Raw genomic sequence first — 13947 nt, 5'->3', positions numbered from 1 at the left:
CCACAGACCCTTCCCGGGTCATTAGGTTGCTGGATCCGCAGACATGGGAGTTTCTATCCTCATGTGGCCCACAGCTCTTGTGCCTCAGTTTCCTAGAGGCCCAGGGCTGGCCAGGCCATCCCGAGTCGGGGTTGGACAGTGGAGCCGGCGGAAAGGTCAGTTACACTTGACAAAAGCTCAGCTCGGCTATTTATACATTGACTCACCTAAGAATGGCTGCTTCCTGGGCTGGTCTGTGATCCATTTTTTAATGTCACCCTAAAAATACCCTTCCAGTACACCACCACTCGCTACCCACCCAACAACTTGGAAGGAACAGAAGCTAACATTTAAAAATACAAAATGAAATCAGATAAAACGCGATCCACTGCAGAACTCGGCTCCTTTCGGGGATGCAGCTTTCTTTAAACTAAAACGTGGGGTGGCGACTCCGCTAACTGGCCCAGGATTCAGTCTGGGGAGGCCGAGGTCACTTGTCTCCTTAGAAAGACCAGATAAGACAGGATCAAGGAAACAGGAACCTCAGAGTCCATCGGGTTCTATTCCCTCCTCCTTCTGAAAATGAGGAAAGATTAAGAAACAGCCCAGGGAATGCAGTCCAGCTCCCCAATTGATCCCAAACCCTTCTGTACCAGGGTATATGTATCCACATGAACAGTTCAAAACACTTTTCATTCTGAGCTGAAGCCAGGAGCTGTGTGTAAAGCAAGCTGGCGCTGGTTACCCAGCACGGTGCAGCGGAAAGGGTTCTGGCTCTGGTTCTGGAGTCGGAAGTGTCCCGTTTCCTCCATCTCTCCCTTAGGCAGGACACCCTGCATCCCTCATCTGTAAGGTGTCCATTTAACCTCTGGGTCCAATGCCCGGCTCCCTGACTCGTGACCCAGTGCCCGCTCTGGGCTCCCTCCATGCCATGGTAGCTTGAGGAGCCGGCCTTTATTTCCTTGGTCATTTACACCGAGACTTGGGTGATAATTGCACCCAGACTGAGACCCGAGATTGCTCTCCACAGGAGCTGACGGCACCAAACTGCCTGAACAAATGAGAGAGAAGATGCGTTCCCAGCATGGAGGTTTCCAGATGGGAACAAGAAGCGGACCGTGTCCCGGGAGGGACGATCGGCCCCGAGAACTCGGACCAGCAGAAAAAGGCGGCCAAGAACTCTGCTCTCAGGTGCATGAACGAGATCTGCCCAGTGCGGAAATGTCCAGTGTGGCTCCTTCTCTGAGCCCCAAATCTCCCTCCCTGATCCCTGGATCTCCCTCCCTGAGCCCAGATCTCCCTTCCTGACTCCGGATCTCCCTCCCCGAGCCCAGATCTCCCTCTGTGAGCCCGGATCTCCCTTCTGCCCATTTGGGACACAGAGGACGCGGAGCCTCCCCCATCCTCCTCTGCTTCTGCCCTGACATTTGGACTCAGAGACAGATATTCTAGCTGTCCCTTGTCTAGGGATCCAGCAACCTAATGACCCGAGAAGAATCCGTGGGAGGCACTGAAATGGTTTAACCTGGAGAAGAAAAAAGGAGGCAAACTTTGGCTCCCTGAGGGAGGCTGGGCAGGCAGGTGTCCTTCATGGGTGAGCAGCAGCCTCATCTGAGAAATGGGGGGGCTTGGCCCAGTTCCAAACCGGGGTGGCTTCCAGAGTTAAGCCCTGTTAACTCTTGCTTCTTTCAGGTGAAAAATGCCCTTCACTCTTGGCAAATGAGACATCAGAGTGACCCATGCCTTCATGGCCACAGACTGGCCCAAGACACGCTCGGCCCCCTGACCATCAGAAAAGACCTTCTGCTCTCGGACTTCATGTTATTTAGAAAAGCAAAGTTAAAAAGGAAGAGTTCTATTTAACCCCTCAGTCCCCATTCAGGCAGAACGGAGCCCAAAGTAATAGTAATAGTAGTAGTAGTAGCAGCAGCAGCAATAGTAGTAATAGCAGTACTAGTAACAGTAATAGCAATAGTAGTAATAGCAGTACTAATAGTAATACTAGTAGTAGCAGTAAGTAGCAGCAATAGCAGTAGTAATAGCAGTACTAGTAGAAGTATAGTAGTAGTAGTAGTAATAGCAGTACTCCTAGTAGTAGCAGTAATAGCATTATTAGTAATAGCAGTACTAATAGTAGGAGTAGCAGTAGTAATAGCAGTAATGGCAGTAGTAATAGTAGTAGCAATAATAGCAATAGTAGTAGTAGTAATAGCAGTACTAATAGTAGTAGTAGCAGTAAGTAGCAGCAACAGCAGTAGTAATAGTAGTACTACTAGTAGAAGTAGAGTAGTAGTAGTAGTAGTAGTAGTAGTAGTAGTAGTAGTAGTAGTAGTAAGTGTAGTAGTAATAATAATACTCAATATGAGATGATGCTTTATGGTTTGCAAAATGTTTTGCAGAAAGTGCCTCCTTAGATATAGCCACCCAGGGAAGGAGGTGCTTTTATATTGGTGTTCTGCTTGTTCAGTTATTTCAGGGGTGTCTGACATGACCCCATTTGGGGTTTTCTTAACAAAGACACTGGAGTAGTTACCATTTCCTCTTCTATCTCATCTTACAATTAGGGAAACTGAAGCAAATGAGGTTAAGTGACTTGCTCAGAGTCACACAGCTGGTATCTGAAGCCGGTTCTCCCTGACTCCAGACCTAGTGCTTTAACCGGTGCTATTGTAATTGTCCCTTTTACAGCTGAGGAAACTGAGGCTGGGACAAATTAAGTACTCTAGCTCATATAATTAATAAGTATCTGATGCAGGACTTGAATCTGGGTTTTCTTGACTCCAAACCCAGCACTGGAGATGCTCTGCCAGCTATTAAAATTTAAAACTGCAGCAAAAGTTTCAGCTCCTCTGTCTAGGTGACAGCGGAGGTGAGAAGAGAGGAACACTGCCGGAGGTAGAAAGCGCCTCCCCCACCCCCACCAGGCTTTGGAAGGGCAGGTGACAAAGCCCCAGATGCATTATCAGATAAGCTCTGGGGCTGGTCTCTTTGCATTATTCAGGGCCCAGATTACTCCCACATCAAAGGCAGCAGCAGATTTCTCCAGGCCTTTGTTATGCTCCCACTGCGGGGTGTGCTGGGTAAGGAAATAGCCTCATACATACCCTAACCGGGAAATGAGCCCCTTGGGGCTCCCCGGAGATAGGGGTGGGCCTCCCTGCTTGGTCCCTCAAATCCCAGAGTCCTTGTGGCTCAAAAGCTCATTCTGAAGGGGAAGGAGGAGAGAAGGAGGCAGGCGCTCACAACCCCCTTACTCAAAGCTGACCCCTTAACCCGGGAGAATCCCAGTTCCTCCTTTAGATATTGGAGGATTAAGAAAGTCACTCTCAGCAACCTTGGGATTTTGGAGCCACAGAAACTTTGCTGATGAAATGACATTTAAACAGCTTTTAATAAGGAGAGGTAGGGAAGGGAATACTCACTTATATAGTTCCTACTGTGTGCTTAGGGCTTATTACACTTATGGTTTCATTTGATCCCCACAACAGTCCTAGGAGGTAGGTGCTAGTCTTATCCCCATTTTACAGATGAGGAAACTGAGGCAAAGAGATTCCATGACCTGCCCAGGGTCACCCAAGCAGTAAGTCTCTGAGGCTAGATTTGTGGTCCCGAGGATGAGTCTCCCCAGCTCCAGACTCGACCCTCAGTAGAGGAGCTTGGAGCCCTGTGCTGCCTTGAGCCCATACAGGCTGCAGGACCCTGGGTAAGTCCCTTACCAACCATAATGAAAGCTGTGCTGATTGGCAGGAGAACGGCCTTGCTCAGAGCTCCTTCCCCTCCCAAACGAAGTTCCAGCATTGGTACTAGCACAGGTGGGGAGCGACTCCAGCTGGCAACAAGCTGCGCTCGGTCCCAAATGCAAGGCCGCCTAACCATTGGGGAGGGCGCCCACAAAGCCGAGCCCCGCCCAGTCCTGCCTGAGAGCTGCTGCCCGTGGGAGGGCGGGGGGGGGGGTGCTGCAGTCCCAAGCCCCTCCTGCCTCAAGGGCCCCAGAAAGCTTCTGCGCCCTCCCCCTGCCTTTGTCCCTTTTTTGTCCCAGAGAAGGGAAGGAGTCCGTTCCACAGCATCATTCACGGAGTCCCTGCCGTCTGCTGGGCCCTGCGCCAAACATTCTCCTAATGTTCATTCCCTCATTCAGACATGCATTAAGCCCCAACTGTATACCATCCTGACCTGTTGTCTGGGCCAGTGAGTGGGGCCAGAATCGACACCGCCACAAGCCCGGTGCGCGCTCATTCCAGCCCAGGAGGAGTCAAAGCCCTGAAGAGGAAGCTCTGGACCAGCCCTCGCCTGAATTCCAGGTGACGGGGACGTCATTTTAATCCTCTTTGAGAATGAAGGACCACTTGACTCGATCAGCACGGGGCAGACTCTGAACTCTGGTCCCGACTGCAGCGCAGTCTCTGCTCCGGGGAGGCAGGGCATGGTTCCATTTCTGTTCCCCAATGCCCTCTCCCTCCTTCTCCAATTGTCCCCCCCAGCCCCTGAGTTCTTGGAGCTCCCAGAAACTCCTGGGAGCACAGACTGAACAGGAGGGGGACTAGAAGTCATCAAGACCAATCTGCCCCCATCTTTGCCCATGAGGAAACTGAGGTGCAGACGTGGCAAGTGACTTGCACAGGGTCTACTGTCCATCCAGTCTCCTTAGATACTGGACTTTGGGGAGAGGGAGAGGGGAGCTACAGGCTCTTAAGCCCAGCCTCCTTGACTCCAAGCCCAGCACTTTGATGTCCCACAACACCTTGATGCAAATTTGCATCTCTGTGGTCATTGTGGATTTAAGTCAGCAAAGTCCCTCGCTGCAGAATAACCGGGATGACACAGCAGGAGGCAGTGGAGGAAGAGGGAGGCCGGCTTCTCATTTGGCCTCTGGCTGCAACCAGCCCTGGAACTTGCACAATCCCCTGGCCCTCTCTGGGGTGCCTCGTTCCCCTGTTCAGAGAAGACAGCTCTGAAACCCAGGCCAGAGGGGAGGACAGTACAACGGCCTTCCAAATTAACTGGCTGGATAACAGCCATTTATGAGGGCGACCTTACCATGTGCCACTGGGAGGGGATACACAGAAAGGGGTCCTTCACCCTACCGGGCTCACGGTAATGGGGAGATAGTGTGACGTACAAGGTAAGCCGAGGCACTGGAAGACAGGCACGGGGCGGAGGGTGTGGGGGAACAGGGAAGAGAATCGGGGCAAAGTCTCTGGGCATCTCCCAACACCCAGCAGTCACCCAATAAATGGAACACGCCCAGAAACTGAAGCACTCAATTCATCCTCATGGAGATCTCACTGAATCCACAAATCGTTGGATTTCCTTCCACTGTTTCCTTCCCCAGTTCATTTTCCAGATGAGAAACAGCATGATCCAGGGAAAAGAACCCGGGAGATCCAGTGGTCCTGGTCCTGTGTGACCCTAAGTATATCATTTAATCACAAGAGCCTCAGTCTCCCCTCATGCAAAATGCAAAAGGACTTACTTGGTGACTTTTAGGGCCCCTTCTAGCTTTAAATTACAACCCGGGTAGACCTGCAGTGTGGCTGAAGCTAAAAAGAGAGAGCGGCTCATGAGAAAGTCTCAATGGCTGCTCTGACTCCCTCCAGCCCGTTACCTGTCCCTGACTAGCTGGGGGACTTTGGGGCAATTATTTAACTTCCCAGGATCTATCTCCTGCCTAAGGACCAAGAAGACTTGTCCTTTTATTGCATTATTATTATTTTTAAAAATTTTATTATCCCCTAATGTGGGGAATAGTGGAAAACCATGGAAGGGAAAATATGAAATGCTGGTGACATAAATACATTGAAAAAGGAAGAAAGGAAAAAGACGGTGAGCTGCAATCTCGCTCAGGGCGCCTCCATTTTATGGGGAACTCCCCAGGCCCTGAACCTCACTGAACCTGACACTTAGCTAATCTTGGCCAGACTTCTGAAAGACTCCATCGGCCCCGCTGGTTCCTTTCCCTCAGAAAGTCTTTCTGGCGAACGACTAATAATGATTTGGAAGGCACCGGGGACCAATCCGGAAAGCTTGAGACTGATGTTATCCAAATGAAAAAGGCTTATCAATAATTATATCCCAAAGCAAATACAGCCCAAAGGTTCCCAGACTTCTGGCCAATATAAACACGCTCTAAAGGGATTATTCTCATTCAAAAGTCCCAGACTTATCTCAGATCCTCCCCAAAACAGAGATAATCCCGGGAATCTGAGCAAACAAACACCCCCATCCCGACCTTCCCCAGTCTGGTTAATCATCCACTGGGTAAAACTCAGACAGAATCTGCTCTCCTCCTTTCCAGTCTCTGTCTTTTCCTCAAATTAGCGGTTAAACTGATTGGCCCCGTCTGCTCATAGACTTGTAAATACTGGACGTGGGGCAGAGGGGGAGGGGAGGAAGATGAAGCCAGAACAGAAGAGGATTTCAATGAGTCACCATCTCCTCCCACCGCAAGGGCCCCTGGGAGTGGGGTGGACTTCAGAGGGCTACACGCATGTGCATGTGGCCCCAGGGGCATGATGTCGTTATATGTGCCCAAATAGACATCCTTTCATATCCATCCGCGAGTATTTCATGTATCTGTTGATGTTCAGTGGATTCAGTCCTTGTGACCCCAGTTGGGGTTTTCTCAACAAAGATACTGGTGGGGTCACCGTTGCCTTCCCCAGTTTATCTTCTAGGTGAGGAGACTGAGACAAACAAGGGGAAGGGGCTCACCCAGAGGGACACAGCGAGGACGTGTCTGAGGCTGGATTTGAACTCTGGAACGTGAGTCTCGCCGACTCCAGGCCCAGCCCTCATCCACTGTGACGCACATGTTCACATACGAGATGTTTGTGTGTTCTCCCACCTATGTTCTTCAAGACTCAGGAGAACAAGCCCTGTACAAACCGACCCAGAATGGGCTGTAACTGGAATATTAGACGGCACCCAGTCCAACCCACTAAGCCACCCAGAGGCCCAGCGATTATAGCCCTCCTAGTCATAAAACCACAAGCAGCTCCATCCTGGAGGGACCCACGCGGCCCAGGCCCCAGTGTCCCCTGCCTCTGCCTGCTCCTGAAGGTCTTTGTCCAAGGTTTGCCATAACAAGAAATGGATGTGATTCCATGACCTAATCCGAGATCCTGACAGCGTGGGAACTGGAGAACAAGCACCCCAGTCTTCCTTCCCGACCAGCCTCGGCTACAACAGACCGAGTCGCTCCAGGGACGGCTGATGGGGCCCTCCACGTGGAACACGCCTGGCCCCATGTTCCCGTTTCTGCTGCTAAGAACAGGAACCAGCTGAGCCTGGCATCCTGGCAAGGCCGGCCCTGTACCATTGGTTCCCTAACCCCTGCCCAGGACTCTCCTCCCTGGAAGGGATCCTCCCCTCTGTTCCTCAGCATGGGTTGCCTTCCTTCCTTTTAAGAGCAAAAGCTCCTTGAGGACAAGACCGTCTTATTGGCTGCCATCTGTGTCTTGGCAGCACAGTGACTGAAAAGGTGCATGAGGTGACAAAGGTTTTCTCATTCATTCATTCATTCACACACGCCTGCCAGTGGTTACCAGAGCTTCAGCCTGGGCACCTTGAAACAGGGAACACAAGGCTGGCTGGCTCCCAGCAAAGGCTCCCTCTTTGATCTTTCACACCGGGTTCCTTGGAGGCCACGGTCTGGAGGCCAGATCCTCCAAACAACCCAAGTGGGGCAGACCTGCCTTATATCCTTAATGGGCTTCTAGTAGAAGCTCAGTTACTCAGCTCCCAAACATCTGCCAAGCTCTCCTGGGCTGAAGTTTCCCCCCCAGCCCTTTAAGCCTATTATTCCCAGTCTATTGAAAAGCTGAAACTGCCTCCTGGCTTTGAAAGAGCTGGAAGGAGTTTGCCTTGAACCACAGCTGGGACTTTGGAAACTTTTGTCCTAAAATGGAAAAAGAAAAGAGTTCAAGGCAGGGTAAATATTATTTTTTAAAATCTGGTTTATGTTTATGAAGTCTTCCCAGAGGTCTCCAGGCTGCTCTCAGCAGCGCCACATTACTCCTTCCTCTGCCAGGAACTGTCCTGAGCTGCCCTTTCCCCGGCCCAGTTTTCCCCAGGTATTCCCAGTCCTCCCCTTCTCCTCCCCAGGCCTCCCTAGACTTCTTCACTCTTCCCCAATCCTCCCCAATCCTTCCCTCCTCCCTTTTCAAAAGGCAGCAGCCAGAATCCATCCCAGAGTGGATGGAACAATGAGCAGCTCTCTATTTAACCTTCCCCGGCTTAGCTGAGCTTTCTGGGATTATTTTTCTTTTTCTAATCCTGAAGTCTAGGATGAAGTGTGAAGAGTCTTTAATGTCTGTCTGTCTAACTTAGAAGCGGACCTCCAGCCAAGGTACTCCTCTACTCAAGTCTGTCAAAGTGGGCCCAAACCCTGGCCCGGCCCAGATGGGAGCGCCCACGGCCGCCCCAAAGCCTTCTAGTCCACTCTCTCCCTCGGGACTCACACCAGGGACCTGGAAAGAGGCACTGTGGGAGAAGGAGGGATTGTGAGGTGGCCGGGGACCCACAGAGAGCCTTGGATCGGCAGCCACTGCAGTGAGATTCTGGCCTCTGACACTCACTAGCGATGTGACTCTGGGTAAATCCCCCAGTCTAAATTTCTTTAATTTGGAAAATACAGGTACATATAAGGAGGATGGATTTGTAAGACTGGGAAAACACCTTGGGGAGCTCTTCTTTGTGCCTCCAATTGCTTGTTCCCACCTTCCCTCCCAAATTACATTATATTTAACTAGTTGGTATAAATTTGTATTTGTTCATTTTGCATTTATACTGTATGTGTCTATATGTGTGTGAATACACACACACACACACACACACACACACACCACACACACACAGACTTCTTGTGTCTCCTCACTAGAACCAAGCTCATTTTGAGTAAGCCTTGAGCCTAGCACAGGGCCTGGAACACAGTAGGTGCTTAATAAATACTGGTTGATGGCCGAATGGGCATTCTCCTTGTTCTCTGACTGGGTCTTCCCCACATGCTCCACATGTTCTGTCTGCTCCACTCTCCGGGCCCGGAGCCCCTTACCCCGCCTCCTCTCAGCCAGCCTGCCGAAAACTCCGCTCTCCTTTCTCAGAATCGTGTTTGAAAATGCATAAAATAAAATACATTAGATTACAAAGGAAATCAAATGTACTGAAATCTGCCTGGCAAGATAGGTTTTAAATGTTTTAAAAAGTAAGTTCATTTTCCCCAGGTGGAAAACCCTATTTTGAGGCTTAAAAAAGAGGTCAAACCCCCCTGGTGAGGAGGGATTATTTACATCAGGGAAGACACCCACCAAGCCCTGACCTCCTGGCCCTGACCCTGTCTCCCCTATACCTGGCCTAAGTGTCACTGACCTGCCCTGGTGTTTTCTTTACATCTGGTAAGCTCCCTGGCACCTGGGAATCACTGAGAACTAGGAAGTGCTCAGGTGAGGAAACTGAGGCAGAAAGGAGGTAGGTGCAAGTAGATCAAGTATAATGAGGGAGTACAGTAAGTGGGATTGGAACCTGAGGCCTCAGACTTCTGAACCAGGTTCTCTCCCTCCTCCCAATGAACCCTAGTCCTCCTAGTGGAACTAGAACTGGGACGACTCCCTGGGGCCCAAGGAAGGGAGTGGCTCTGCTGCCTCTGAGGTTCCCTGGCAAGCAGGACTCTGGGAGAAGACCGAGCCATGAAGTTTTGTAAAACTTCCCCCATGGTCTGGCTTAAAGCGAGGTGCTAGGAAAAGACGGCATCACCCTAAATCAAAGCCGCCTGAGCATCCACAGACAAAGCTGCCAGGTGGGACCCCCCCCCCCAACCGCAAACCTGCCCACATGAAAGTCAGCACCCCCGGCCACCCACCCACCCCCGCTCCGGAGAAAGCCTCTTCTCAGCTTCTGGCCAAGCCGGCTTCTGACGTGGACTGGCTCTGTTCACAGGAGAGCTCCGGGGGGTTATTTTGTATAAACAGATAAGGCCTTGAAAGGCAACACAGTAACTAAGGGCTGGCCCAGAAGTTAGGGGCTTGTGTGCGAATTCTAGCCCCGCACTTTGTAGCCCCCTCACTGCACCTGCTTATCCTCCCCCATTCAAGACTATTGACCGTGGTAGGGCTGTGATCTACCAAAAATCAACAGAAAAGCACCCGAGCATTTTCATTTTCCAGCCTGCTCTTGTTTAAGCTCAAGCAACTGGCGGGGGGATTGATGTTGGTGACACAAGCTCCCAAAGAGGAAATAATGATGATCATGGCTGGCATTTATAGAGCGCATTCACGCTGGCACACAATGCGCAAGTCCCCCAATCTCCAGCTGAGGAAGCCCGGAGGGGCTGTGTGTGCTGGCCCCGGGACACCCACCTTCGAATCTAGACTTAGAAGCTTCCCAGCTGTGTGACCCTGTGCAAGTCAAGTCATTCAATACCTCTCGGCCTCTGTTTTCTCATTGGTAAAATGATGGGTTGGACATTATAGCCACTAACGTTTCTTCCAGGATTAAATCTATGATCCCATGAGCCTGCTACTTCTTTCTTTTTTGGTCTTGCAAGATATGAGAGTGAGACAGTGGGTCAGATATCATTCTTCCCCAGTCACATGATCTTTAAACAAATCTTTTGATTAACTTAATCAAGTTGGCAGCGCTCCACCTGAGCTCTACCAAATCCCTCTCCAAACAACTCTAAAATAATGCATCAAAATGAATTCTGAAGTGTCAAACCTAACAGAAAAAAAAGCATCAATTTTCCAGCCCAATATCACTTAGAAGGCCAGTAAGACAGGTCTGTCTCATTGGTGTGAAAAGAGTAGACCAGTCAGGCTATACCCAGGCAAGCCAGCAGCAAGCCATGGGGGTACCTGGATCTACAGTGGGGGCCTTTGAAACTCTCAGCCCACGGATGGTAAGGGAACTGGACGACTGCTCTGAAAGCGATTAGAGGGGACCCTTTGCTGGCACGGGGCAGAGGATGCTGTTGTATTGCCAGTCCATAGTTCTGGGTCACAATTCCAGAGCACACTAGAATGGACAGCCTCAAGGGACAAGGACCCTGATCACAGTTTCAGGGCAGAAAGAGAATCTGTGGTCACTCATAAACCAGATCACACGTCAAGAGAGCAGTGACCATAGTTCTCCTTAGGTAATAGCAACTTGGAAGAACTGAAAGGTACAAATCCCCAGAACTGAAAACATCAGCACACACACACACACACACACACACACACAAATAATAATAAGCCTTGGAACAGTGTCCTTCCCACCCCCTAGTTGGAGCACCCTCTAAGTTGGAGCACAACTTTGACATAAAGTTACAAATCAATACATAGGATTGAAAAATGAGCAAACAACAACACAACCTAAAAATAGAAAGTTACTATTTTGACAGAGAAAATCAAAACACAAATGCAAAAAAACAACAATGTCAAAAAAGCTACATCCAAAGTCTGAAAGAAAAACTGACTGACTGAATTAGTTTTGGGCAAAAAAGGACTACTGGAAGAGCACAAAAAGAATTAAAAAAAATAATAAATAGGCGACACAACAGAAACATTGGGAAAATGAATGAGAATGATAAAATCATGAAAAGAATATCAACAGTTGGGTTAAGGACCCATACATATAGGGGCACACATAGATACACACACACACACACACACACACACACACACACATACACAAATTACTGAAGAAAATAATAAACAAAATAGAATTTGCCAAACAAAAAAGAAGATACAAAAGCTCAATGGAAAAAAAACACAAAACTAGAATTGGACAAGTAGAAGTTAATGACTCCACGAAACAGCAAGAAACAAATCAACAAAATCAAAAAATGAAAAAAAAATAGAAGAAAATGTGAAATATCTCATTGGAAAAAGAACTGACCTAGAAAAGAGACTGAGGGGAGACAGTTTAAGAATTATTGGACTATATGAAGCCATAATTTAAAAAAGAGCTCAGACACTGTATTTTAAGGAATTATCAAGGAAAATCAGATGAAAAGAAATACATAGCAATCATAATTGTGAAAAAATGATAAAAATTTCATTTCTCATACATGCATATATATGTATATATGTGTGTATATTAGGCATACATATATATCATATTTATTCATACATATATGTATTATATATGCTTATATCCACACACATATGCTCACAAAGAACAATAAGATTTATAAGAATATAAGTCATTTCCCAATTGATAAATGGTCAAAAGATATGAACAGTTTCCAAACAAAGCTCTCTATCAATCATGCAAAAAGAAATGCTCTAAATTATTATTAATTAGAGAAATGCAAATTAAGATAACTCTGAGGTACCACTTCACATTTATCAGATTGGCTAATATCATTTTTTCCCCCTCTTCTTTTCTTCCCTCCCTCCTTCCCTCCCTCCCCCTCTTTTCCTCTTCTTCTCTACCCCATCTCTCTCTCTTTCCATCTCTCTGTCTGTTTGTTTCTCCCCTCTCTGTCTTTCTCTTTTTCCTTTTCTTTCTCCTCTCTTTCTTTTCTTTCCTTCTCTCCTTTTCCAAGCCCTGCCTCTTACATCCTAGACAACCCTGACGCTGAGCACGTGGAAGAACAGGACTTACTAATCTGGTTGTTCAGCTTGAAAGCGATGTCCAGCTGGAGGATGAAGAGCATGAACTGGAACCAGGGGCTCATCTCCATGGCGGGCAGTGGCACGTGGACAGCAAACACGATGTCATTGGCTTCAATCTGCCTGGGAGGGGCTTCGTCAAAATCCCTGATCTTGTCACAATGGTTGGGGCCCCAAGGCATGAACCACTTGGATTTGTGATGAATTTTCTTGGAATCCACACATTTCACTGACATGTAGGATACTGCTGTGGTGGGACCAGGAGCTGAAAGGAGGAAAACATGTTTTCTGGTTAAGAAAACCATTGGATCGAATGTTTCAAAGTATCCGTTCTAATGTGCAGGGTTAACTATGTACCTCTCCACACTCTCAAATCCAGTGGCCCCCTAAGACCTATAGGATCTTCCATTTGGCATCCAAAGCCCTTCATGATTTGATGTCCCACCTCCACCCCCTAAGATCCAATTTTTTTGTACACAGAATCCATCTCTCCCTCTTAGGTGGCCTCCATGTTTGCAAAATTCTCCCTCCTGCCTCTTGTCTTCTACCTCTCAGCTCCCCTGGTTTCCTTCAAACTAAAAGTCCAATCCTACTTTGCCCCATTTCCACTGCTCAGCCCTTCTTTCCTCAAGATTGCCTTCCAGACAATACAACCCTATAGACCATAGTTTTATATGGAATATATTAGTAGGTGAGCAGCGAGGTTTAGAACAGGGCCTGGCACACAGCAGGTGCTTAATGCTTGTTGATGAACTGGATAGGCTCTTTAATAACAACAATGATGGTGATTCTGATATATACGCAGCTATTAAGACTCACAAAGCATTTTATGGATAACTACCCTGGGAGGTAGGTACAATAGAACACTATTTAACTGGTGAGGAAACTGAGGCTCAGAGCTAAAGGGATTTGCCGAGGGTCAGTGGAGGCAAAGCAGACGCAGCATGAGCTGTATCACCTTGGAGAGGTCACATAGCCTCAGCCTTAGATTCCTCATGGACCACATGGATGTTGAGTTTCCTTGAGAGCTTTGCTCCAGCTCAAACACTCCATGATTTCATAAGTGACCCCCAGCTACTAGGGATTAGAGCCAAAGTTCACAAATGACTAGGAAATGACTCCCCGATCCCAATCATCCTCCCTAGACTCTATTTAAAGGCCTCCATTACCATATCCTGGGAAGTCAGCCCAATGGCCAGACCATGCCTCGATGGCCACCGCTGCCAGCCTCCCTTCCCCCACACTCATCCTTTGATCCACCGGGGCCTCTCCTAAGTCATTTGTCTCTTAAATCAGCCGCATGCCTTATTCTTGGAAACATGACTCAACGGAGCCTCCAGTTATCCTGACTCAGCTAAATTATCCACAAACATTAAGC

At 48.5% G+C, this 13947-nt stretch overlaps 1 protein-coding gene across 1 annotated transcript in view; it reads right to left on the bottom strand.

The window, feature by feature from the left end:
• Positions 1–13947, bottom strand: part of WLS (Wnt ligand secretion mediator) — a 116577-nt gene that overhangs the window by 48784 nt on the left and 53846 nt on the right. Inside the window, exon 2 of the mRNA XM_003767256.2 lies at positions 12562–12834. Coding sequence (XP_003767304.1) covers positions 12562–12834 — 273 coding nt within the window. The remainder of the gene's footprint in view (positions 1–12561; positions 12835–13947) is intronic.

This window comes from Sarcophilus harrisii, chromosome 4 (genome assembly GCF_902635505.1).
Source record: "Sarcophilus harrisii chromosome 4, mSarHar1.11, whole genome shotgun sequence".
In the NCBI taxonomy this organism is placed as follows: Eukaryota; Metazoa; Chordata; class Mammalia; order Dasyuromorphia; family Dasyuridae; genus Sarcophilus; species Sarcophilus harrisii.
The sequence above is the reverse complement of the archived record's forward strand: the minus strand, read 5'-3'. Positions and strand labels throughout refer to the sequence as shown.